Source organism: Ailuropoda melanoleuca, chromosome 16 (genome assembly GCF_002007445.2).
Source record: "Ailuropoda melanoleuca isolate Jingjing chromosome 16, ASM200744v2, whole genome shotgun sequence".
In the NCBI taxonomy this organism is placed as follows: domain Eukaryota; kingdom Metazoa; phylum Chordata; class Mammalia; order Carnivora; family Ursidae; genus Ailuropoda; species Ailuropoda melanoleuca.
The window spans coordinates 51,668,519-51,693,277 of NC_048233.1; the positions used below are offsets into that span (position 1 = coordinate 51,668,519).

Sequence of the window (24,759 nt, forward strand, 5' to 3'; positions counted from 1 at the left end):
AAAGAAAATCATCCTCCTGTTGTTTATAATACAGAAGCAAACTCCACATTTTGTTGCCATTTCCGGGTTTTCATGAAATGTGTGAAGATTGCAAAGCCCATCGTAGCACAAAAGGACTGACTCTTCAGCAGTTTCATGGGTTTTGATGTTCCTTCCAGAATTTGCTCTCCTGTCGTCTGCTTCCTCTGGAACCCTGTTTCCTTCTCCGTTAGCAGGGAGAAAGCAGCTCGGCAGACTGATTCTGGAAGCCCGCTCTCCTTTGCCTCTTGTTCCTCCTCCTCGCGCCTTCCCCAGTTGACAGCAAGATTCATGACATCATTTGCAGCGAGTTTTTCAAAACCCCTCTGTATTTTTTTTTTTGAAAACTCCCTCTATTCTGAAGAAAAGATCCAGAGATACACAACGTGCCGCTAAAACGTTTATTTATTGCCTCTCCCACCCCACGTATCAGAAATAATAAGGCATTTGTTACAGGTTAGACTTTTAATACTTTTCTTCCAAAAGTGTTTTCTAACTTTGGGTAGAAACTATGATCACTTCTGGAGAGAAATACTGCCCGACCCCAGCGAGGGGATGATCGGGCAAGGGTTTCCGTCGAGCAGGAGGACGTGGCAAATGCTCGAGGCCGTGGAAGTATATGGCACACTTTTCACTCTTTCTTCTCCACTTGTTGTGTTAGGCCTCCAAACCCAATACCTGTAGGGCCAAAATTTTTGGCATAGCAAACTGTGAACGAGAGTGGGGTGAAAGGGAGAGAGAATGGGTTGGTTAGACCATCATTGCACTTCCTGGGGTGTGGACACCGCCCTTTCACCTGTGAGGGGCATCCTAGCGATACACGTATTCATAAGATAACTTGGAAGTACATTGAACTACATTGACTCTTGGTCTGCTGATAAAAACTGTTCACACTTCTGGGCACTTAGGACTAAGTGTTCGCAGGCATGTTCTCTTTTGAGTCAACATAAAATGGGCCCTGCTTGCCTGCCCAGCCTCGTCCCCTCCTACCTCTGCTTCCTTCCCACACCCTAGGCACATGGAACTACCGCAGTCCTGAAACGAACCGCGGTGCCCTGGCTGGGGTGCCGTTGCACGCCCTGCTCCCCGTGCCTGGAATGTCCCCGCCCCCCAAAGCCCGCATTCACCCTTCAAGACCAGAAGAGGCTTGTCTTCTAAGAAGCCTTGGTAAGACCCCACGCTGCTCACTTGCCTCAGTGTGCTACCGCACTGGATGCTACTGGAGCTTTCCCCCTGGCAATGCAGTTATCTGTCTACGTGTCGTAGACACGTACATCTCTGCTGGCTGCAGCAACATTTTAGGGTTTTTGGCCTGTGAATGCTGAGGACCTCTGTGTCCTCCGCTGTTGGGAGAAAGCACCTCCCGTGGGACAGTGTGTTCCTTCGCACTGTGTCTCACTGTGGGCAAAGCTTTGGCATCCTGCGGTCTTGATTGGGAATGGCCCCCCTCTTCCCCTCTCCCATGGCTCCTCTCACTCCATTCCAACACACACACTTGGACACCTTGGGACCCATCATTATATGCAAGGGTAGGAGGACCCCACCGAGAAACAATAGGCCCCGGAGAGGCTCTGAGGTTGAGGACACATTGCCTTGGCCCCAGTGCATCCCTTCCATTCTGTAGCTTCAGAGGAGAGCTAACCTCGCCCATCTCTCCACAACACCAAGGGATCGTGGAGGCATCTGGGGCTAGAGCTGTGAGGACCAGAAGGAAACGCCAGTTTCTCAGTTCTGTCCCTGCGATCACTAAGTGATACACAACATTAGAAACAGAAACATCAGGAAGGGAGGAGGGAGAGAGCACGAGTGGGAGGGAGGGAGGGAAAGACATAGATATGTCTCGATAAACTAAAGAGAGGTCAGACTCTAAACTAATGACTATTGTGTAGTCTAATGAACTAAAGAAAGATCATCTTGCCCCAGTCACCCGTGACTACCACTCAGGTAGACAGAGCGCATTTGAGTTTTCAGAAGGGAATGTGGCGCTGTTTATTGAGGCCTGTGGCCTCTTCCAGGACTGGAGTCAGGACACTGCTTCCTTCTCGTCCTCTCTGCCCCCAAGCACCCAGCTGCCTTGAACCACTGAGCATCTGCAAGCATCTTGTCCCCCCTCCAACATGCTGCAGTGGAGAGGACCAGAGCTGGGTCGGGGGGGTGGTTTTGCTCTCCATCCTGAGAGCCCAAACTCTGCTCGGGCTGAGCAGCCATGCCTCCTGGCAAGCACAGGCCTCTTGGCTGGACGCAACTTACCCTCTAAGGATCCTCCCTGGGAAAACATCTCAAGAGAGTCCCCAGAACCACTCACCTTTGCAGTAAAGTTCCCCATCTTTGTCAGTGACGTTCGTGGACTCTAGACTCTTCCCACAGATGGCGCAACGAAAACAGGTCTTGTGCCAAGGCTGAGGGGTGCAGGAGAGCGGGAGAGCTGCATTAGTGTGTGGGCAGCGTTTCTGTTTCCATGGCAAATCTCACCAGCAGCGTATGAAGGAGTGCCACTGTCTTAACCACTCACGTATCTAATTGACCCCAGAATAATTTTTCCAGGAGACCGGACAAAATGAGATGCTATGGATTCGGCCAGCAATTCTCAGAATCCCTACAAATAAATTGATCAAAGTGATCACCATATGTTTTCCTTCAGAACAGACTAAATAGAAAAGGGCTTCCCCCTTCTAGAAAATCTAGGAATAAGGTAGAGAGAAAGGAACTCGTACTTGGGGCACTGAATATATTCATTTATACTGAATATAAAGTTAAAGAAGAAAAGACGTGAAGAAAGAAGACAATTAGCCAGGTAATTAAGCTTTGCTAGAACTCTGTGTATTTCTCACGGAAGAGAGTCGCATGGCTTGGATTGTCACAAGATGGTCTCCTTCCGCACGCCGGCCTGTCCACCAGGCACAGCCTGGGGGTTCTCATACATCTTCAAGTAGCCGGTCATAGGCTGGAGACTGCCCTCATATTTGAAGTCAGGCACTCTCCACGGCCCTTATTTCCACCCACCCACTCCACTTCAGTATAAGCGGACTTTTCTTTTCCTTCATCGGACCCAAACCCTTTGCTGAAGACCCTGAAACCAGAGCTTGTAGAGTAAGTGTGCGGTACTGTCCCAGGCACTGGGTGACCCCCAATTGCCAAGACACTTGTGAGCAAGGATGCTTCTCGCTGCCGTGAGGTGTCTGCTCTACCCATCACTGGTGATCGAGTTATGCAGTGGTGACGGACTCACAGGGCTGACACCTTTCTAGAAGGATTTTGGACACTGAAGGAGAAGGGGCTCATGCACCTTTGTATCTCTGAGCTTCTAGCTGGGTGCCTCCCGCCTAGTGGACTGAGGCTTGTTGCACCGAATTGCACCAGTTCTAGTTTCCAAGGGCTCTGCCGAGTGCAGCCACAGCCCAGGAAAGTGGGTGAGGATGGGTGGCTCCTAACGTGGCTCTTGGGAGCAAAGGAGGGTAAAGGGCCTGGCTCCCACCTGTCCACAGTTCCTACTCTCCTCTCTCATTTCCTCCTGACTGATCCTGTGCAGATGAGCAAGGCCCATTTGGCTCACATGGCAGTCCTTACCTTGCCACCTCCCATCACCTTCTCGGCAGCATAGACTGACTTTCCGCACCGGGGACACTTCTCTGACTCTCCGAACTTCGCAGTGAACTTGGAAGGGTTGCTGGTGGTGGCTGAGCGTGCAGTCTTTGGGGACCTGGTGGGAACAGACAAATGAATGAAACTTATAGACCTTGTTGGCCAAGAGGACTGAGCTGTGTGACCTTGAGCGAGTTATTTAACTTCTCTGAGCTTCAGACTTCTCATCTGGAAAAGGGGGCTAATCATGGTGCCTTCCTCACAGAGTTGTTGAGAGGGGTTGATGAGGGGACATGAGGAAAGCACTTAGAAGTCTGAGTGTCTCCTGGCATGGAGTAAGAGCGAACAAACCTAGCTGTCATTGGCTTTAATCTTTCCTTTCTGTCACAAAGCCTTTAGCAGGTGTTCTGTGTGCGTTGGCTTGTGTTGTTGTGTTAGTATTGCGGCTAGTGTTTAGATTTTCTGTACCATCTCCAAGCCTACCAGTCTGCTTTGCAGAGTGAGTTGTGAAGATAACATAGAGCAAGATGGGATCTCAACAGCTGATGGTACACAGTCCAATAGACTGATGCATTCTTGTCACAGTTCAGGTTGTCCTCCTGCCTCAAAAGGTCGCCTGTCCCTGTGTGAGCAACATCTAAGACAGAAGCACAGGAATCCCCCCTTCGTGTCCATCTCTGTTGGTGTTTTGTTGTATGTTTACCGCTCGCATCTCATCATAACCTCTAAGATAGGCAGGGCTAGTTGGAGGAGAGCAAGGGTTGGAGGGGAACCTGCCCAAGGTCAGTCAGCTCATGGCTGGTGGAGCTAGGACCAAACCCCATGTCTGTGGACTCTTGTCCCTCGGCGCAGTGTCACAAGGAAGCCCTAACAGAGAAGAGTGGGCTTCGGGCAATGTGTGGCCAAGAACATGGTCGGTATCTTTCTTCACTAAACAGTGTCTGGTTGGGATTGAGTAATGAGAAAAATTCAAATGACTAATCATACATCCTTGCATCATTTTCCCAGGCTCTACCATGGGCTACTCTCTTTGGAAGGGGCCAGATGACTCGTTAGATGGTTTAACTGCTGCTCTCTGGGGGAGGCCCTCCATGGGCCACTGCCTCGTGTGGGCCTTTCTGTCTAGCCCCACTGTGGAGCTGAGCCCGGATACCAGCTGGCCAGACAGCACTGGGGGCAAGTGGCTGTCAGTCTGTACTCAGTTCCAGGCTGGAAGTCAGCACGATCATCAAGACAGTAGCCCGGCCTGGTGGACGGAGATTGTACAGCGTGATAGCCCAGCTTCCTTGATCGTGCTCGGGGAACATCAGCACTGTGTTGTCAGGGGGCAGCTAGGGAAGCCCACAGAACAGTCATCATTGATTGTTTACTCCTGAGGCCCATGGCCCTCCCTGCAGACCCACCCTCCCTGTGATGTGGACATGAGTCATCTCACAATCCGAGGGAAGAAATCTTTTAGTGACAAGCCCACAGAAAATAGCTACTGCTTCCCTGCCATATTTATGTGATTTACACAGAAGCGCTCAAAGGGGAAGAAAAGAGACTCCATGCAGTTTTAGCAAAGGTCAAACAATGGAAAATCTGTACTTTCTGGGTTTTCTCTTGACATGCAAACCAAGAGCCATGGTGTAAAAGTAATTGCCCTTTAGAAAGGCAGATAATCTGAAGACAGTCTTGGAAGAGATGACACATTGTTAAAACTTGGTCAGACTGAGGATTCCTATTGTTGGCAAGTCAACAATAGAGTCCATTCTCCCCCTTCTAGAAAACGTTGCTATGGGAACAGAATGAACTGTCCTGATAGCTGGGGCTCTACTGGGCTGGGAGAAGCGGGGCAGTAACTCACTGTTGGAACTGGAGGCCCAGATGTTCGCCTGTGTCCGTGCTGAGGCAGCCGGCGCCTTGTCCGTACCCGATCCCCTTGGGGCCGTACCTGCGCCCATAGCAGGTCTTACAGTAGATCTCCGACTCGTGAGCTGCAACCGTGGTGCTGTCCAGAGCCTTCCTGCAGGCCACTGCCGAGGAAGGGAGGGTCAGGGGGCTGGGGCCATGGTTCCTCCCCCATTTCCCTGAAGCCCGGATGCCATGCTCAGAGCCAAGGCACCCAGCAAGAGGGGCTCTCTGGCCAAGAGCACAACTTTGACTCCTGACCAGAGCATTCTGAGCTGTGGATTCCACAGCACCCACCCCTGATTTCACAGGTGAGAAAAACTAGGAAGCAGGAAAGGGACAGCTAGAAAGAGGCGGAGGCCAGGATCAGAGCCAGCTGTGTGGTCTTGGACCAGCTAAGAATATTGTCCCTGAATCCCAACAACCTGAATCCCTGAGTGTCTCAGCCCACATGACACCAGGAAATTGTGTGTCTGTGTGTGTGCGGGGGTGGGTAGGGGATAAGGCGCTGAGGCCGGGGATGAGTTTATTTTCCTTAATCGTATCAGAATCAGAGGTGAACAGTTTCTCTACTTACCATGGCCTCTGAAGAACGCTGTGATATGCAAGGAGACAGTTACCACTGAGGCTACTTTTGATCCAGTTTTGGAAGTGGGAGGTGGTGAAGGGGTAGACCTTCGGCTTATATTGGCTTAAGCCCCCGGTCACTGTATATTACCCAATATAAAGTATCCCCCATAATACAAAGTATATAAGACAAGCCTCCATTTTCCAAAAAGAAGATACATAGAAAAGGGGTTTTTTTGTGTGTGCCAATTTGAAAAAATACACTTTTTACATCTAAAACTAATCATGTACTCTATGTTGGCTAATCAAATTAAAATAAAATAAAATAAACTTTTAAGGATGTAAATGAAATTATTAAAAACCTACTTATGATATTTGATTTAATTATATAGGTCAATGATATGTCGATTTGGAGAGTTTCCTTTCTCTAACCTCATACAAATTCAGGAAACGACTGTATCCAAAATCTTTCTCTGCATCTTCGCAATCAGCATCTCTCTACCACCAGTGTCTTTTGGAGGCAGCGCACTGAGCTCTCCAGCTCCCCACTTCTGTCTGCGTTTTTGAGGGGTAGCCCTGTTTGTACCGGAGCAAGAGGCTGTCACCTGGAATTTATATCTCAACCAGAACTTCCTATTAGCGTAACATTTGGGCAGCTTTAAAGAATATATAGAGGGGTGCCTGGGTGACGCAGTTGGTTAAGCATCTGACTCTTGATTTCGGCTCAGGTCATGATCTCAGGGTCGTGGGATCGAGCCCTACACTGGGCTTGGCGCTTGCTGTGGAGTCTGCTTGAGATTCTCTCTCTCTCCCTCTGCCCCTCCCCCCACTCGTGCTCTCTCTCTCTCTCAAAATAGGTAAATAAATAAAATCTTTAAAAATATATTTGTAGGATTTCCATAACTTAATAACTTGCTGCATTGCTTTGTAACGGTGACTCTTAAAGGCTGTTTCTGGTGGTACTCACTGCTTATAATAGTGTGGTCGTAGCCCCAAGAATGAATAACACATGGGCATTCAATTTATTTGCCTCCTTTTTTGTTTTTAACCAGTTCAAGTGACCTTTATAAGCAATCCAGCTTTGAATGAAGTTGTTGCAGGGTAACATGTCTTCCTCAAATAGTATTTTATTTGAAAACGTAAAGTAATTGAATATGAGAGCGGGCGAAGACAAGGTTGTGGGTGAGGGGTTGGTGGTTGTGTGGATGGCGAAACGAATGGAAGTTCATTAAACAATTATGTCAACGTTGTATGTGTTAAAAACTCTCTGTAAAACAAAAACTGAGAGACTCCTATAGCATGAGATGCTTTATAAGGCTTTGAACAAAAGGCAAACCCTTTTTAATGAGGAATAATTTGGGGAGAAAAATGCCTTACATTTGAACATATATATTACCTATCCCTACCCTTCTTGTTACTATCAGCTACAAGTCTCCAGAAAAACATCTCCAATGTTCATTGATATTCTAGGCTCTGAGTTCCTTGAGGTCAACACTTGTATTTTAATATCCTCAGAACATAGAATGGGGCCTGGCCCAGAGTTAGTCCTCTGTAAACCTTTGTTGAATAAATGAATGAGTGAGTGGATGAATGCACACACGCACATGTGAATAATGGCCAGTGACTTGTTCATGATTCTACCCCAGTAAGTTGTGGGGCCATGACTGGCCTCAAGTCCTCTGACCCCTGCTCCAGTCCATCCCTCCAGGACTGTGTATGCCCCCTCATTCCTGGGCCCTTCCTATGGCCACACCCCGGGTCCTGACCAGCTTTCATACACAGGCTCCTCGGTAGCCACTCACCGTCGTGTACGTGATGTGCGGTCAGTGCAAGACACACACCGATTTCAAACACTAAGTACAAACAAAAAAGAATATAAAATATTCCATGAATAATGTGTATGTTAATTACATGTGAAAATTATAGTTTGGGATATATTGGGTTAAATGTTTTAAAATTAATGTCACTTCTTCATACCTTTCTAAAAATATGCCTACTAGAAACGTTAAATGTATATATGTAGCTTGCATTATATTTCTTTTGTTCAACACTGGTAAAGAGGATTAAGATTTGTCTAGAAGTTTGGAGAACACTGGCCGGGGGACAAGCTAAGGTAGGCTCTGCTTTTCTGAAGCCTATTTATGACAACTACAGGTTGGCCTATAGACAGGCAACTCCTGGGGTGATAAAATAGAAAAGCAGGCTCCACTCTGGGATCCTTCTGTCCACTACCACAGAAATGTGTGCTGCTCAGATCCTCATCCCACCCATGAGTTGTAAGGAAAATATCAAAGGATTAAAAGGGATGTACCAGCAAATGCTCACATCTCTTCTACCATGGCTCCATTGAACAGGACATCTTCCTGCTACCTGAGGAAAACAAGACACCCCCGACCATGGCACGGTTCCCTACCACATCCTGCTCTCTCACTCAGATATTAAAGTTAATCAGAGGAGATAGAGGCCCGATCGAGAACCCTAGTTTTTATCTTCTGACAACCCGTGTGGTGGGTACCATCATCTCCATTTTATAGATGGGGAAATTGAGGCTCACAATGGTGAAATCACTTGCCTAAGATCACACAGTTATTATGTGGCAGAGCCCAGATTCAAACCCTAGTCATTTGTACTCTAATTCCAGTGGTCTTTCCATTATTTCTTGCGCCTACTCCATTTAAAGAACACTAACTGTTTTTGGACAAAAGCCAGAAGGTTATAGAAGGGACTCTTGAGCAATGACTCTGGATAATTGTAATAATAATGATGAATCTGATGGATGTGTATGATGACTTAAAAATAATTACCCATTGGGGTGCCTGGGTGGTTCAGTTGGTTAAGCGTCCAACTCTTGATTTCGGCTCAGGTTATGATCTCAGGGTTGTGGGATGGAGCCCCACATCAGGATCTGCTGTGCTGGGCGTGAAGCCTGCTTAAGATTTGTGCTCTCCCTCTCTCTCTGCCCCTCCCCACCTCAAAAAATAAATTACCCATCATTAGAACCCAAAACTTTAGTAATCCACCAACCCGGTTACTCAGAGCTGTGCTTCTCCCTGCTCTTCGATGAGAATTCTGTTTGCCCTGGAAGGTAAGAGATCATGGAAACTCCGGCCGCGGGTAAAACATTATTATTTCTGGCAGTTTAAGGACAAAGTGCCTCTGTGCTTTAACAGGTGGAGCCCAATCCTTGAAGTTCCATGTGAAACAGTTTGGGGCAGTATGATACCTTGTGGCCACTGGGCTAAATCATGGCAGTGGCGTGGGGTCCAAGTGGGGAGGAGGTCTGCCAAATGTCCAGCAGAGCTAGCCCTAAGCCAGACCTACTAGACTGAAGCAAGGAAAGTAAGTGGCCAAAAAAAGACTCTTCTCCCAGAACTGGACTAGGCATTGAAAACTCTAGAACGAAGTCATGTTGAAGGGGTGGGACCGAGGGTCTGAAGGTACAGATTCTACTCCTGGCTCTGCTGTGGGTGCTTAGCGATAAGAACTGATTTGTCCAAAGTCATGGGTCAGGCAAAGCCAGACTTCCAGGTGGACCCCAGGGTTTGTATTCCCCTCAGTTTTGACATTTGTGCACCTGTGTCCAGCAGGTGATGGTCAAGATTCCCTTTGTCAGGCTCCTGGTGCCCAGCGCCCAAACTCTTCCCTTTTGAACGATTACAGAATTGGCATACTTGCCCCTTGCCTGACACAGGTTCTTTCTTTTGGAAGGACCAGTTGCAGCTGGCTTCAGTAACACTGGCCAGTGGGAACAACACAGAGCCAGATCCATGCTGGCTGCAGATAAGCGATGGCTTCCTTTCTCTGCCAAGTCACACTTTGTAAATGTTGCCACTAGGTCAAGGTTTTCACTGTAGTGGCAGCTGCAGGCCATCTTGTTCTGACTTTGAGCCACAGGGTAATGGCCTCTGAGCTGGGCAAGCAGTTGGCGAGAGGGTGCCCAGGAGAAGGCCATCCTTTTAGGTGGGGCCCTAAAGTGATATTTCTATTTTTTTTTCAAGTAGGCTCCAATCCCCAGGCCCAATGTGGGGCTGAGATCGAGACCTGAGCTGAGATCAAGAGTCAGATGCTTAACCGACTGAGCCACCCAGGTGCCCCCAAAGTGGTCTTTGTATTAAGTGCCCAGGTGCCGCTGCTGTTGGTCCCAGGACCAGAACCTGAGGACCACCGATATACAGTATCTGTGGCTAAATGTGAACTTTGAAATGGCCTCTGGCTGCGGCGGGGCCCACATGGTGTTCACCCAACTCACTGCAGTGGAAGCAGGTCTTGTGGAAACTCCTTCCGTTACACTGGATTTCTTCTGCATGGTAGACTGTCTTTTCGCAGGCGCCACATTTTGCTCCACCGCCCCAGTTCGGCATCTTGAAGACCCTCTGACCAAGGTCAAGTCTAACAGGATATAAAGCAAATACCCTAAATGTAGGTAATCTCAGGAGTGAACCACTGCCTGGTAATACTGTGGCCTCAAGACCAGGATCCAGCCCCAGTGTGTTTGGTGGTTTGTTCATTCATTCATTCATTCATTCATGCATGCATGCATGCGTTCATCCATTTGTTCAGCAAATAGTTAGTGCGTGTATATCACTGAATAAGCTTGGACACTCAGATGGCTTTGAGCAATTTACTTTACTACTTTAGGACTCAGTTTCTTCTGTTAAATTTCAGTAGCACCTGCCCTTATGTACCTCACAAGGTTCTTAGAAGTAATAGATGAGCTAATTTTGTGTATATAAAATTATATACAAATATTAAATATGTTTTTGCATCTAAGGTTTTAAACATTCCATGAGAAGTGGGGATAATCTTTCAAGAGAGATTTGTAGTTTCTAGAATATAGATCCTTTACGTCTCTGGTTAAGTTAATTCCGAGATAATGTATGATTTTTGGTGCTATTGTAAATGGAATGGATTCCCTAATTTCTCTTTCTTCTGTCTCATTGTTCGTGTATAGAAATGCAACTGATTTCTGAGCATCGATTTTGTATCCCACCACATTACTGAATTGTTCTATAACTTCTAGTAGTTTGGGGGTGAAGTCTTTTGGGTTTTCCATATAGAGTATCATGTCATCTGCGAAGAGAGACGGTTTGACTTCTTTGCCGATTTGAATACCTTTTATCCCTTCTTGTTGTCTGATTGCTGTTGCAAGGACTTCTAGTACTATGTTGAATAATAATGGCGAGAGTGGGCATCCTTGATAATAATGGCGAGAGTGGGCATCCTTGTCGTGTTCCTGATCTTAAGGGAAAGGCTTCCAGCTTTTCCCCATTGAGAATGATATTCGCTGTAGGCTTTTCATAGATGGTTTTTATGAAATTGAGGAATGTACCCTCTATCCCTACACTCTGAAGTGTTTTAATCAGGAAACGGTGCTGTATTTTGTCAAATGCTTTTTCTGCATCAATTGAGAGGATCATATGGTTCTTGACTCTTTTCTTGTTGATATGTTGAACCACGCTTGCATCCCAGGGATGAATCCCACTTGGTCATGGTGGATAATCCTTTCAATGTACTGTTGGATTCTATTAGCTAGGATCTTGTTGAGAGTTTTGATGTCCATACTCATCAGGGAAATCGGTCTGTAATTCTCCTTTTTGATGGTGTCTTTGCCTGGTCTGGGGATCAAGGTAGTACTGGCCTCATAGAATGAGNAAAAAACTAAGAGACAGCCCACGGAATGGGAGAATATATTTGCAAAGGACACCACAGATAAAGGACTGGTATCCAAGATCTACAAAGAACTTCTCAAACTCAATACACGAGAAACAAATAAACAAATCATAAAATGGGCAGAAGATATGAACAGACACTTTTCCAATGAAGACATACAAATGGCTAACAGACACATGAAAAAATGTTCAAAATCATTAGCCATCAGGGAAATTCAAATCAAAACCACACTGAGATACCACCTTACGCCAGTTAGAATGGCAAAGATAGACAAGGCAAGAAACAACAATTGTTGGAGAGGATGTGGAGAAAGGGGATCCCTCCTACATTGTTGGTGGGAATGCAAGTTGGTACAGCCACTCTGGAAAACAGTGTGGAGGTCCCTTAAAAAGTTAAAAATTGAACTACCCTATGACCCAGCCATTGCACTACTGGGTGTTTACCCCAAAGATACAGACGTAGTAAAGAGAAGGGCCATATGCACCCCAATGTTCATAGCTGCATTGTCCACAATAGCCAAATCATGGAAGGAGCCGAGATGCCCTTCAACAGATGACTGGATTAAGAAGCTGTGGTCCATATATACAATGGAATATTACTCAGCTATCAGAAAGAACGAATTCTCAACATTTGCTGCAACATGGATGGCACTGGAGGAGATAATGCTAAGTGAAATAAGTCAAGCAGAGAAAGACAATTTATCATATGGTTTCACTCATTTATGGAACATAAGAAGTAGGAAGATCGGTAGGAGAAGAAAGGGAAGAAGGAAGGGGGGTAAACAAAAGGGGGAATGAACCATGAGAGACTATGGACTCTGGGAAACAAACTAAGGGCTTTGGGGTGGGGGGATTGGGATAGGCCGGTGATGGGTATTAAGGGCACGTATTGCATGCTGTGCTGGGTGTTATACGCAGGTAATGAATCATGGAACTTTACATCAAAAACTTGGGATGTACTGTATGGTGACTAACATAATAATTATTATTAAAAAAAAAGAAGTGGGGATAATCTATGAAAATGGCATCTCTTCTTACCTAGCTCAGTGCTTCTCAGATCACATCAGATCTGGCTATTCTGCAGATGCTGTTTGGTAGAAGTGGGCAAGGCAGGAAATTCTGCATTTCGAACAGTCTCCAGGCAATGCTGATGCTACTCGTAGGCGACCACCCTTTGGGCAGCAAAGCCTTAGTTAATCTTGCTGATAAAATATCTATTGTAGATAAAGTCTCCTAGTTGGATGTATTCCTCCCATCCCTTAGATCCAGGCAATAAGCTGTAATGGCACTACACTAGCTCAGTAGTCTGGAAACCTGCCTCCTGCTCTCAGCACTACTGCCTCTGGCCGTGGGCAGTGAGATGGACTGCATGGCTTCTCTTATGTCTGTCTTCCCACCTGTACCGTGAAGAGAGTCATTCTTTCCCTTGTGTGTATAGAGGAGCAAATGAGTCGATGTGCAGGAAGGTACTTGGCAGAGCCCACAGTGCCAGGTGTGATCATAGGAGCCAGGAGATGATGCTGTGTGTCCTCCCATGCCCTTCCAGGACATTCTGCTGCAAGGAGCGGCTAATAGTCACAGCCCCCGGCCCTCATTGTCTCCTCACGATAGCATTTGTGTGAGAGATGCCAGACAAGTAGGGGCATCAAAAAACAACTTTCCCTTTCTTTTTGCACCTCTGCGTAAGTATGAATCCAGTTGTCGGTTTTCCCAGAGCAGAACTAAAATCAGCCATTGATACTCCGTGAAATTTCTGAAATCCTGCCAGCTCCAGGGGGCCGAATTTTCTCTGAGATCCTTTGGTTTCTAAGAAGCCTGATATGTCATCTTGTCACTGACACTGAGCACTATCAGTCCCTTCCAAGTGGCTGCTTCTGACCTCTCTTTCCCTTCTGGGAAGCCAGTCACCTTCTTATAATAGTTGGCGATTAACACTAAGCCCTCCTGGGTCAACTGGTCCGGATTGTGCCTTCCAGCCTCACAACAAAGTCAGGTTTTGCCAAGAAACAGAAGGTAAATAGCAAACAGACCACTGAAACTGATACCAGAACTGAAGGGAACATCTCTACCTCAGTGTCCCTGTAAAGAGCTTTCCCACTAACAAAAATAGTGTGAGATTAGCCAGGAACATCCTATCCTTCCTCTCATAGAAGCAGGCTCTTCTTTTTATTCAGTAAAATTTTAGAAAATACACTTTTAACTTTTTTTTTAAAGGAAACATTTAGTGCATCTATTTCTATAGTTTAGGCTGTTTAGTCTGGAAGAAAGAATAACGGATTTTGAAATGAAAGGCTCGGGATCCAGTCTACATGCATTTATTTACCATGCATTTACTACCTACCTATCATGTGTCAAGCACTGTACTAGGTACTTGGTGATGGATTAAGGGGAAGAAAACTTATAAAAATAAGTAATTTGTGTCACCTAGAATGAGAAGTCCACATTCTAGAAGGAGAGGCAGGAACCAGAATACTCCACACCAAAGAAGAACCTTATGAGAATACCGTGCAGACTCAAAGGAGAGTATGGTTACCCACGTTTAGACTGGGGAAGGAAGCAGTGAGTTGTTGGAGGGTTACAGATGTCACATCCAAATGAGGTTTTGCATGGTGAATAGGAGTTTACCAGATAGAGAAAAGGAGGAAGGACGTTTCAGGAAGAGAAAAAAGCATGCAGAAAGGCATATCTTAATATCTCCTAAAAGAGCCCAAGTTGTTTATTTTTGGCTCCATTGAAAATTTTAGGTCTCTACGGTTGGAATAGATTTTCAAGATTGACGACCGCCCCCACCCCTGATTTATAAACCAGTAAGGCAAAAGAAGTAAACATTTGGGAGTGTTTTCTTAGCTAATTTCTTTTGCTAAGATTCACCCTTCTCTGATTAAAGATGATACGTTCTTTGGAAAAGAGTAGAATAACATAATTTTGTTCAAGTTCATTTTGATCCTGGATTGTAACATAACATAAAATAGAAGAGAAATGTAATATGTATCTGGAATAGGACAGTGACACTTGTGAAATTAATGAGATGGAAAATTTCAATGAAAACAAACCTAGGTCAAATTTCTTATCTCAGATCTTTGGTGGGGATCTCATTGGCATGTTCTGCAAGTTAATGGTAGCTAGAGATGGCCCTTGGGGGGATGTGTGCATGTGCATTCAGCAATTGCCTACAAACGATACTTTTCAAAGTGAGGATAAGATTACAGATAATACCTTCTTCACAAGGTAATGGACCCTAGCACAAGTTATTTTTTAAGTGATCATAAAATATCTGACATTCATATATTAGGACTTGAAACTCCGAATAGAAATCTGTAAGCATTTATTAAACAGGTGCTGAGAGTTCCATTTTTAAAGTTGGAAATGTAGCTATGGAGGCTAATCACAGAAGATGTCTCTGATTTCTTCTTCCAATGCTCAAGGGCCAAAAAGCAGAGGGTGTTGTAAGACATCCTGAATTGGAAGACATGGTTTCTGATCTTGACCTGGAGACCTTGAACTGGGGTGAAATATGATGGAATTGAAAGCAGTATTGAGAAGCTAGTCACAGGCAAGGCATCGTTACCCCCTTTACTCAGGTTATTCAAATAGCACCAATCTGCTAATTAAGTCACCGTGATTTGAAAGCACATTTAAGTCCTGGCTCATGTACATAACCTTTTCCACCTCCGGCATTGCTCTGGAATTCCTGTGTCTCAACACTCCTCTAGCCAGGCGCAGAATGTGAGTTTATACTGGCAAGATACCAAGGGATGGGTCATTTGTTTATCGGCGTTGCCTGCCACAGGCAAGGGTCATTGAAGGTAGGATGCCAAATATAGGCCTGCCCGTCACTCAGCCCCATCTGCCACCTGGGTCACAGTCTCCATCACATCACCTGGCATTACTCCCCAGGGCCAGTCCTGGAGATGGCTGCGTTGTCACTGATGAAGTCGAGGGTCAGGATAGAAATGAGGGACAATCTGGGGTTCCTAAAGATAAGATGAGACTGCAGGCTTCACTACGTCAGCTAGGAAGAGGGTGGGCTCCAGACTTTTGGATACCCAGATCCTGGTGAGAGACTACCTGTGTCAATTTCTTTGCGAATTATACTGTGGGAACAGTTATATGGGGCATGTGCCATAGTGGGTACTGGGAAAGGCGCTGGATCAGACGCAGGAGGCCGGCATTCTAGTTCTGTCTTGCCTCCTCAAAGCTGTGTGATCTGGGGAAACCGGCGAAGCTCTCTGAACGTCAGGAACCTTTCTCTAGAATGGGCATGAGAGTCTCATCTGTTCCACTATTGCTGGGAGGATTGAAACAGTTCAAGTACATCAAATTACAAAGTTAAATTTGTAAAGTGTTGGGTATTCTAGAATGTGCAAACTAGTTAGATCTGCAATAACTCTGAACTGTCACGTATCAATCTGAACTTTTAAAAGAGTAACCGTGCTGTGCCTGTCGGCTCCGTCTTCCTACTCCAACACTCAACTGTTTCTCTGCCTGTTGCTTATCAGCTATGGCGCTGAAGGGTGATCCCTTGGGGGAGATAAAATGCGCGCTGACTCAGTTTCTTCTTCGTAGGGGTCCATGAAAGAATGTGGGGGGGAACCTTAGGCCATGACTTTGAGCAGCAGACACTTTCAGTGACAATGCCATTTTCAGCTCAATGTTGGTTCAAGTGGTCATCCTTTTAGATGCCTGATTCTGCATAGCGAGTTAAATTGTCTACACTGGCTGAGACCAAGATTTTGTATCATAGGAGCATATATCTGGAATGGAAGCGGTAGTCATTACCAATCTAATAATGTTGTTATTGAAGCTGAAGTGTGTGGCGTCCCCTGGGCCAGGCACTGTGGTTAATCTCATTCTGTCTTCACAGACCTTCAAGGTAGACACTATTACAAAAGTTGCCTTTTGTAACTTTTGGGAAAATGGAGTCTTAGGGAGATTATGTTGCCCAGGGTCACATGGCTAGATTGAATTAGGTCTCTGATTGGAAGGCTGTGTTCTTATATTAATATTAGCTACTATTTACTGTTTACCCTGTGTTAGTTGCTTTGTACGTACTGTTTTTAATACAACAGCCCCACAGAGCAAATTTTGTCATCTCCATTTTGCAGATGAGAAAACTGAGACTCAGAGAACTTGAGTGACTTGTCTGAGATCACACAGTAAGTGGCAGAGCTGTAATCCAGACCCAGGTGAAGCTCATTCTATATCCCACGTCTCTGCTTACAACACACTGGAGAGAGGATAGGGTCAGCACCTCCATTAGCCAAACTACCAGTTGATGGGAACTGGGATCTGATCGACCCCATTGTCTCTGCATGGGACAGAGTACTCATGGGTGGGAGTATCAGGGAACCTGAATTTAATTCAGTAAATATACAGAGAGAACTCCTTTGAGGCTGGAGTGTTCCCTTTCACTGTTGACTTTAGCTCAGCTGGGAATGGTTGCCCATGTGACTGCAATGTTGTGAAGCCCCTTCAAGAATCCTTCAAGCCCTGAGACAGATGCAGGGACCTGAACAGTGACTAGAGCCTCACCTTGCAGACATGCTGCCCAGTGACAACCCCCTCTCAAACGCTGCCTCCTCGCTACTGTCTTAATCCAGATGGAAGAGATGATGCAGTGTAGTGGAACAGCACGGGCTTTGGAAAGAACCAGGCCAGGGCTCAAAAAATGCTCTCTGCTGGGCTTTGGGCAAAATGCTTGAAATCTCTGAGCCCAGTGTGTCCTGTCCTCATGCATGGAAAGACAGATGAGAAGACTTGTCTTCCAAGGTTGTTTCCAGGTTAGATAAGATCATCATAATAGCCAAGGCACTAAATATACAAATGTGTAATACATCACAGGTGTCTAATAATTTTGTTGCTTTCCTTATTACTATTATTACTGTTATTATTTTATCTTCAGCTTTTAAATCCATTTTCTTAAAACAAGCAAATCTTTCTGGGCTTCTTGACCGTGGCCCTCGTGGCTCAGACTGTTAACCAGCTCCGTGTCTCAGCCTTTGGAGCACGTAGCACCGAGGTGCAGATGCAGCCAGGTCAGGAAGAGAGCTCCCTCGGGGTGGGGATCGGGGTGCCTGGTGCCAGAGATGGCATGTCACGCAAAGTCCTAAGCCTGTGCCCCAGGACAGCTGCTTCCTCGCTTTGGCAGCCCTGGTGCCTAACACCAGCTGACCTCGCTGGCGACGGGGACGTGGAAGGGGAAGCAGCCAGCCTGAGCAGAGTCCTCATGGCCCAGGGAGAGCATGCCCTTCAGCTCCCCGCTATGGCATACTCAAGGTCAGTGGCTTCGTCCTGCGCTCCTGAACAGATGAACGAAGTCCCCTCTCCAGAGGCGCTTCCACAAAGCCTGGGAAGCCGAAGTTGCTTATTCCTAGCACAGAAATAAGCCCGAGTGTTGGCTCTCATCCCTTAACACTCCAGGTAGACATACCTCCCCGCCAAACCACAGCTGTGACACGTGGGTTACATTGCACCTTTTCTGAAATTATCTCTGACGTGTGGCTGAATTTTACTTTCAGAAACTCACTTTATTCTATGTTGGCCCTTACCATGTGTTTTTCAAGAGCACGCTGCGCCCTGGTTTAGATCCTGGCTCTGCCACTTTCTCGCCACGTGACCCTGAGTAATTACACTGCTTCCTTGAGCTTTCATTTCTTCCTCTGAAGAATGACCTCTCACGGGACAGTCAAATAAACGAAGATTGTCGCACGCCAGCACAGGGCAGTAAACAAGCCACAAATTGCGCTCAATCCTTTCCCACGATGAGGTCCACACTGAGGCTCAGAAAGGCTCCCGTACCCCGTGGCCTTCATGACCATCACTGCCTCCCCTCCTGCTTTGCTTCACTGCAACGAATAACTGCAGCTTTTCACATTCGGAGCCATCACACTTCCCTCTGGCCACGAAGCCCAAGCCTGGCACGGTATGCCCAGACATCTGAGCAGCATGCTTACACCTGGAAGTCTGCCTGCCGCGGGAGTTGTGTTTCCTGTGTATTATATTCCCTGTCTGTGTCCCTCCTCTTGTCAAGCAAATTAATCATCTTCTAACTCCCAGGCACCTTGCTATCCACTCTGACCTCCGGACTTTCTTCATTACACTTGTGCTTAGCAGGAAATCCTCCTGCAGCCCACCGGGCTCGGCCCGGGCCTTTTCTCAAAGTCCCCGCATATTTGTACGGTTTTATGCAGCTTTACAAAGTACTTCCTGTGCTTTATCTCCTTGGATGCTAACAAATCCCTTTCGCATGCGTGGCCTTAGCTGAATTCGATTGTCCAGAAAATGGAAACTCAGAGAAGTTGAGTGATGTCCAGAGCTAGGGTTTGAACCATCTCAATGACAGATGCTGTTTTCTTCTATTACCTTCTTCAGATTCCTAGGATTTCTGAGTCTGTGTTCTTCCAAGGTTCTGTCTCCACCTCTTTCAGGAGGATTATGGCTATTTGCCTGCTGAGTGATCACGCTCCCTCTTTCCTTCTCTTTCTCTCTGTCTCTGTCTCTCTGTCTGTTGTCTGTCTCCTTCCCCTGCCCCCTGGCCTCCCTCCCCATCTCTAATGGATGGCTTGTGTGCCTGGGCTGCCGAGCACCTGTCTGCCTGGCCAGAGGGAGCACCGGGCCCTGGGGGTAAACTGCCCTCCCTGCCAATACTCAGGCTCATTTTGATGACCGCCTTGTTCAGAACGGAACCAAACCCAGGTCAGAAGAATCCCGTACGTTTTCTGGGTCATACAGCAGTTTTATATACTTTGTGATGAGTTGGAGGTACCCAGCATTGAGATTTTGGTCCCAAAAGTAAATCAAGGACACAGGCTCTCTCTATTTCCCCACCCTTCCCTGCCTTAGTGCTGCCTCTCCCCCCACTCCGGCCCAGCCCCAACACAGAATATGGTTAACACAGGCTCATTCAATTGCATTGAATCATACTGCAGAGAGGCAAAGCTCCTCAGACTGTCACCGGACTCCTCCTTCTTGGGGATGTCACTGGCCCAGCACAGGGATGGGAACAGCAATTTGGGCAGCGTCTCCACTCAGACCGTTGCTTAAAACCACTTCTCATTCTCTGTCACACTCATGCCTGTCATTCAAATGCTTAACTGAGACCGGGAGGGAACACTGGGAATCGCCCCTCACCCTCCACAAGGAGTTCTCCTCCCATTAAATAGAGCTTTTGATGGATTTTTCAGTGTAGCACTGTCTTTTGGGGGTCCTTTTTTGGGGGTTTTGATTAATTTTAAATTATTAGAAACAAGCCTGTTGCTGAACATCCTTGGAATATAAAATCTATTTTAAACCAGCAAATTTCATTGAGCGTTTCCCCTGTGCAAGGCAGGGTATGGTGAACTATAGAAATCTGTCATTTGCCCACACCTTTTGAATAGCACAATGCCTTGTATTTTGAGCATTGGAAAACTGGCTTCAGCTGTATTGTATCTATAACAACCACTTTGTAACTGTTTAGAAAAATATCACCGCTTCCATACTGAGCGTCAGAGAGGAGACCCGAGGGCAAAAAGTTTTCCTGAGTTCCACATCCAGTCATTATGTGGTAGTTCTAGGACTGGTATCGTGTCTTTTGACTAAGACACTAGGAGACATTCCAACATGGAAATAGTCTTAGGCCAAACATTATCCCTTACTCATTACTCTGTGAGTTTCCCTTGAACCCCCAAATGCTAATCCCCCTTTTAGGAGTTTTTTTTAAACAACTGCTAGGTCCACACCAGCGGGAGCCTCCTCACATACAACCAGCGGGGACACTGGCACCTGGGACGCGAAACACACCCTTACTCTGGGGACCCTTCCGTCACCAAGCCAGCCCACCCCCAGCCCACCCCCAGCCCAGATGTCTGCTTTGCTCCACGTACCTGCCTGTGTGGTCTCTGTCGGCTCAACTGGGTACAGGGGCTCTTATCCTCTTTAAATACATGGAGGCCGTCCCTAGCATTGGCCGGTGGAGGGAAGGGCGGGAGGGAGGCCGAGGGGAGAGGGTGAATGAGACATGAGTAACACAACTGCTATCAGAGGCTGAAAATAGCCTGTGACCAAAGCCCTGAGTCTTGTCCCCCCCACCACGCCAGCTGTGAGGCCCTTAGAGAACAATATGGCTTGGGTTCTGTTGTAATTGCCAATTGCCTGTGGCACTAAGGGATCAATTTGTGGAGTGTGAATTTCTGATCAAGTGGTCGGAAGAGGAACAAGAGCAAAGAAGGATTGTATATGGAAAATCATTCTTCCAGGCTCCTACTCCCCTGACCTTCCTGGAAATCAATGCAAGGTACCTACAAATGAATCATGAGCCATATCTGGGAGCCCTCTGGAACTCCGAGACACAGGTCACAGACACTCGTGAAGAGAACTCAGATCTAAAAATAAGAGTGATGGGTGTCTGAAATGATACTTAGATAATCTCTTCAAAGAAGCTTGGAGGGAAAAAGGTCAGTGAATCATCAGGATCCTGGCACTCCACAGCCCGCCATCCTACAAAGAAGAGTTTTCTCTCAAAAGTTTTGAATTACTATGTTCATCATCTTTTTCTTCCTAAGAATTTAACGTGGCAGTGTGTCGCATTTATGACAAATCTTGATAAGCCTCTATGAAACCATGTTTTCTTTAGAGGCCTAATTTCTCTTTGCCTGATATGTACATCTTTTTGGCTTCTTCTTTTCATATTTTTGGCTTTGATCAAGCATCAAGGACACATATGAATTATAGAATTTGATAGGTGACAAGGAATTCAGGATTTAATAGACTAATTCTTCATGTTGTCACTAAGGAAACTGAGGCACCTAACTCAGGCTGGGTTCCAGGCAGTTGGCAGTTTCCAGATTGCAATTCAGGTCATCCATCTCTCAGGCAAAGGCACTTTATACTAGCATTGACCTGGATGTTGAGGTAGGTGCAGGAAGTATCCAGCCAAAAGGTGTGTGAAATCCAGCCCTTCGAGTCAGCCGTATTAGCCCTTCAGTTACGTGCTCACAAAGCAGTTGGTTGCGTGATTGAATATTTCACCGTAAAGAAGGTTGGGGTAATTTCGTAAATATGGACATAGCACCACCTCATATGAGATGTCATTGATCTGCATTTATGTGTAAAAATATTCATCATAGAAATAGAGAAAGACCAAGTACTCTAGAATGTTAAAGTTAGAAGGGACTTTAGAAGTCTTCTAAGATAGCAGCTTACAAACATTTGTGGGTTTTTTTTTTAGAATAATAATAATACTTTTTTCTATTGATAATCTTAAATGGAACATCAATATATAAAGCAGATAAAAGAAGAACTTCATTGCTTGAGATAAGTAGGTGGCCTTAGAGTCTCACTCACATAACCTTGTCCTGAATCCCCCAAGGGGGCTTCTAAAATACTTCTTTGGTGGGGCGCCTGGGTGGCTCAGTCAGTTGGGCAACTGACTCTTGATTTCAGCTCAGGTCATAATCTTGGGATCCTGGAATTGGACCCCATCATGGGCTCCCCCTTTAGCCGGGGAGTCTGCTTGTTTGCCTCTCCCTCTGCCCCTTCCCCTGCTCGCTCTGTCTCTCTCAAGTGAATAAATACATCTTTAAAAAAATTAATAAAATAAAATAAAAGACTTCTTTGGGGGGGTGCCTGATTGGCTCAGTCAGTAGAGCATGAGACTCTTGATCTTGGGGTTGTGAGATTGAGCCCCACGTTGGGTGTAGAGATTACTCAAAAATAAAATCTAAAATAAATAAATAAATACAAATAAAATACTTCTTTGTGCAAAATTTAAAAGTTACAAGTGTGACCCACCACTTTCATTTTATATATACAGATATTAAGGTCCAAAGAAGGGATATCTGTTCAAGGGGAAGTGCGATATATGTAGTCAAATTATTTCCAGAGCCAGAAAATCTGGGGTTAAGTCTAATACTTCTAACCATTAAAGAAAATATTTTTTTTAAAGATTTTATTTTATTTATTTGACAGAGATAGAGACAGCCAGCGAGAGAGGGAACACAAGCAGGGGGAGGGGAGAGGAAGAAGCAGGCTCATAGCGGAGGAGCCTGATGTGGGGCTCGATCCCAGAATGCCGGGATCACGCCCTGAGCCGAAGGCAGATTCTTAACCGCTGTGCCACCCAGGCGCCCCCAAGAAAATATTTTTTAATTACATAAATAATACAGGAATGCATGTTTATTGTGAAAGACTAAATAAGAAAGATATATTTAAGGTAACATGTAAAAGTGCCCTCCCACAATCCTACTTTTTTCCCCGGAGTTAATAACTGATAATATTTTTAGTTTTACCTAATTTGAGTCATCTTTTAAAAGGAGATTTTAGCCCATTCACATTTATTGTGATTTTGGGTGTATATGAACTTATCCCCTTGATCTTATTTTATGTTTTATTTTTATAGTGTTTCTTTTTTTCTGGCTGTATTCTGTTTTTTCCCATGAGGTGAGAAACTTATAAGAATCTCAGCGCACTTTCACTATCACCACCTCACCCTCTCCTTTCACATTGGCCTTGTACTTACATACCTGCTCACCATATCCCATGTGTAAATCATTTGGGATTTTACTTCCAGGTTGTAATTAGTTTTGTTCATTATGCCTCAGTAGTTGTTTAAAACTAATTATAAATATTACTGCTTTCTTCATTCAACTACTGTTTCTTGTATATTTTTTGTATCTTCCATTTTAATTCTGTGAGTATGTGCGTGATAGAATGCATTCTTGATGAATTCGTTGAGGAAATCTGTTGTAAATGAAGTAAATTCTCACGTAATTGAAAAGCCCTTTGTATTAGATTGCTAGAGCTGCTTTAACAAATACCATACGCTGGGTGGCTTAAACAACAGAAATTTATTTTTTCACAGTCCTGGAGGCTTGAAGTCCAAGATGAAGGTATCAGCAAGGTTGCTTTCTTATGTGATCTCTCCCTTTGGGTTGTAGGTGGTCATCTTCTCCACATGCACCCATGGTCTCACCCCGTGTGTGTCTCTGTCCCAATCTCCTCTTCTTATAAGAACACCAATCATATTTGACTAGGGCCCGCTCATATAATCTCATTTTATTTTTAAAGACTCTACCTTCAAATATAGTCACATTCTGAGGTACTGGAGGTTGGGACTTCAGCATAGGAATTTGGAGACACAATTCATCCCATAACAGTCTTAATTTTGCCTTATACTTGAATGCAGGTTCAGCAATCTCTAGAGTTGTACTGTACGATATAGTAGCCCATAGTCACATGTGGCTATTTAAATTGAAATTACTTTTTTTTAAAAAGATTTTTTAAAAAATTATTCATTTGAGAGAGAGAGAGAGAGCATGAGTGGAGGGTGGAGGGGAAAGTTGAGAGGGAGAAGCAGACCCCTGCTGAGCAGGGAGCTGGACGTGGGGCTTGATCCCAGGACCCTGGGATCATGACCTGGGCTGAAGGCAGACACTTAACCTACTGAGCCATCCAGGCGCCCCTAAATTGAAATTACTTAAAATGAAATCAGCAGTTGAATTCCTCAGTCACAGTATCCATATTCCAAGTGTTCAATACCCATATATGGCTAGTGCCTACACATCGACAGCATAGATATAGCATGTTTCCATCATTATAGAAGTTCTATTGGAAGGGCGCCTGGGTGGCGCAGTCGTTAAGTGTCTGCCTTCGGCTCAGGGCGTGATCCCGGCGTTAAGGGATCGAGCCCCACATCAGGCTCCTCCACTATGAGCCTGCTTCTTCCTCTCCCACTCCCCCTGCTTGTGTTCCCTCTCTCGCTGGCTGTCTCTCTCTGTCAAATAAATAAAATCTTTTTTTTAAAAAAAAAAAGGAAGTTCTATTGGATAGCAGTTCTCTAGAGTTTCTTCGTTGGAAAAATGAAGCACATTTCTTTTGGATTCTGTGAAGAATAGATAATATTAAGTATGTGTTAGACACATAGCAGGGCGCTCAGTCAATATTAGCTGAATGTTAACTTAGCAGTAAATGTATGGTAATGTTAGGACTAGGACCCACTGTTTCTGCCCCATTGTTCCCCCAGAATAACCATAAATGAGTAAGCCATTGCAAAGCA

General features: G+C 45.6%; 1 protein-coding gene across 1 annotated transcript; it reads right to left on the bottom strand.

Moving 5' to 3' along the window:
* Nucleotides 1-610: 610 nt before the first annotated feature.
* On the bottom strand, nucleotides 611-20,701 carry CSRP3 (cysteine and glycine rich protein 3). Its single transcript, XM_011233512.3, has 6 exons — nucleotides 20,591-20,701; nucleotides 10,307-10,446; nucleotides 5,447-5,615; nucleotides 3,586-3,718; nucleotides 2,324-2,417; nucleotides 611-726 (listed from the first exon to the last, which is right to left on the bottom strand). The coding sequence occupies exons 2-6, from the start codon at nucleotides 10,416-10,418 to the stop codon at nucleotides 650-652; spliced, it is 585 nt and encodes a 194-aa protein (XP_011231814.2). The 5' UTR covers nucleotides 10,419-10,446; nucleotides 20,591-20,701; the 3' UTR covers nucleotides 611-649.
* Between the last annotated feature and the right edge of the window lie 4,058 nt (nucleotides 20,702-24,759).

Excerpts from the sequence above, each read along its gene's own strand:
- CSRP3 (XM_011233512.3), bottom strand. The coding sequence starts at position 10,418 with ATGCCGAACTGGGGCGGTGGAGCAAAATGTGGCGCCTGCGAAAAGACA. Across the intron at positions 3,719-5,446 it reads CTGGGCCTCCAGTTCCAACA|GTCCCCAAAGACTGCACGCT; the intron begins GTGAGTTACTGC and ends TGTTCCCACCAG. Across the intron at positions 2,418-3,585 it reads AGGTGATGGGAGGTGGCAAG|CCTTGGCACAAGACCTGTTT; the intron begins GTAAGGACTGCC and ends TGCACCCCTCAG.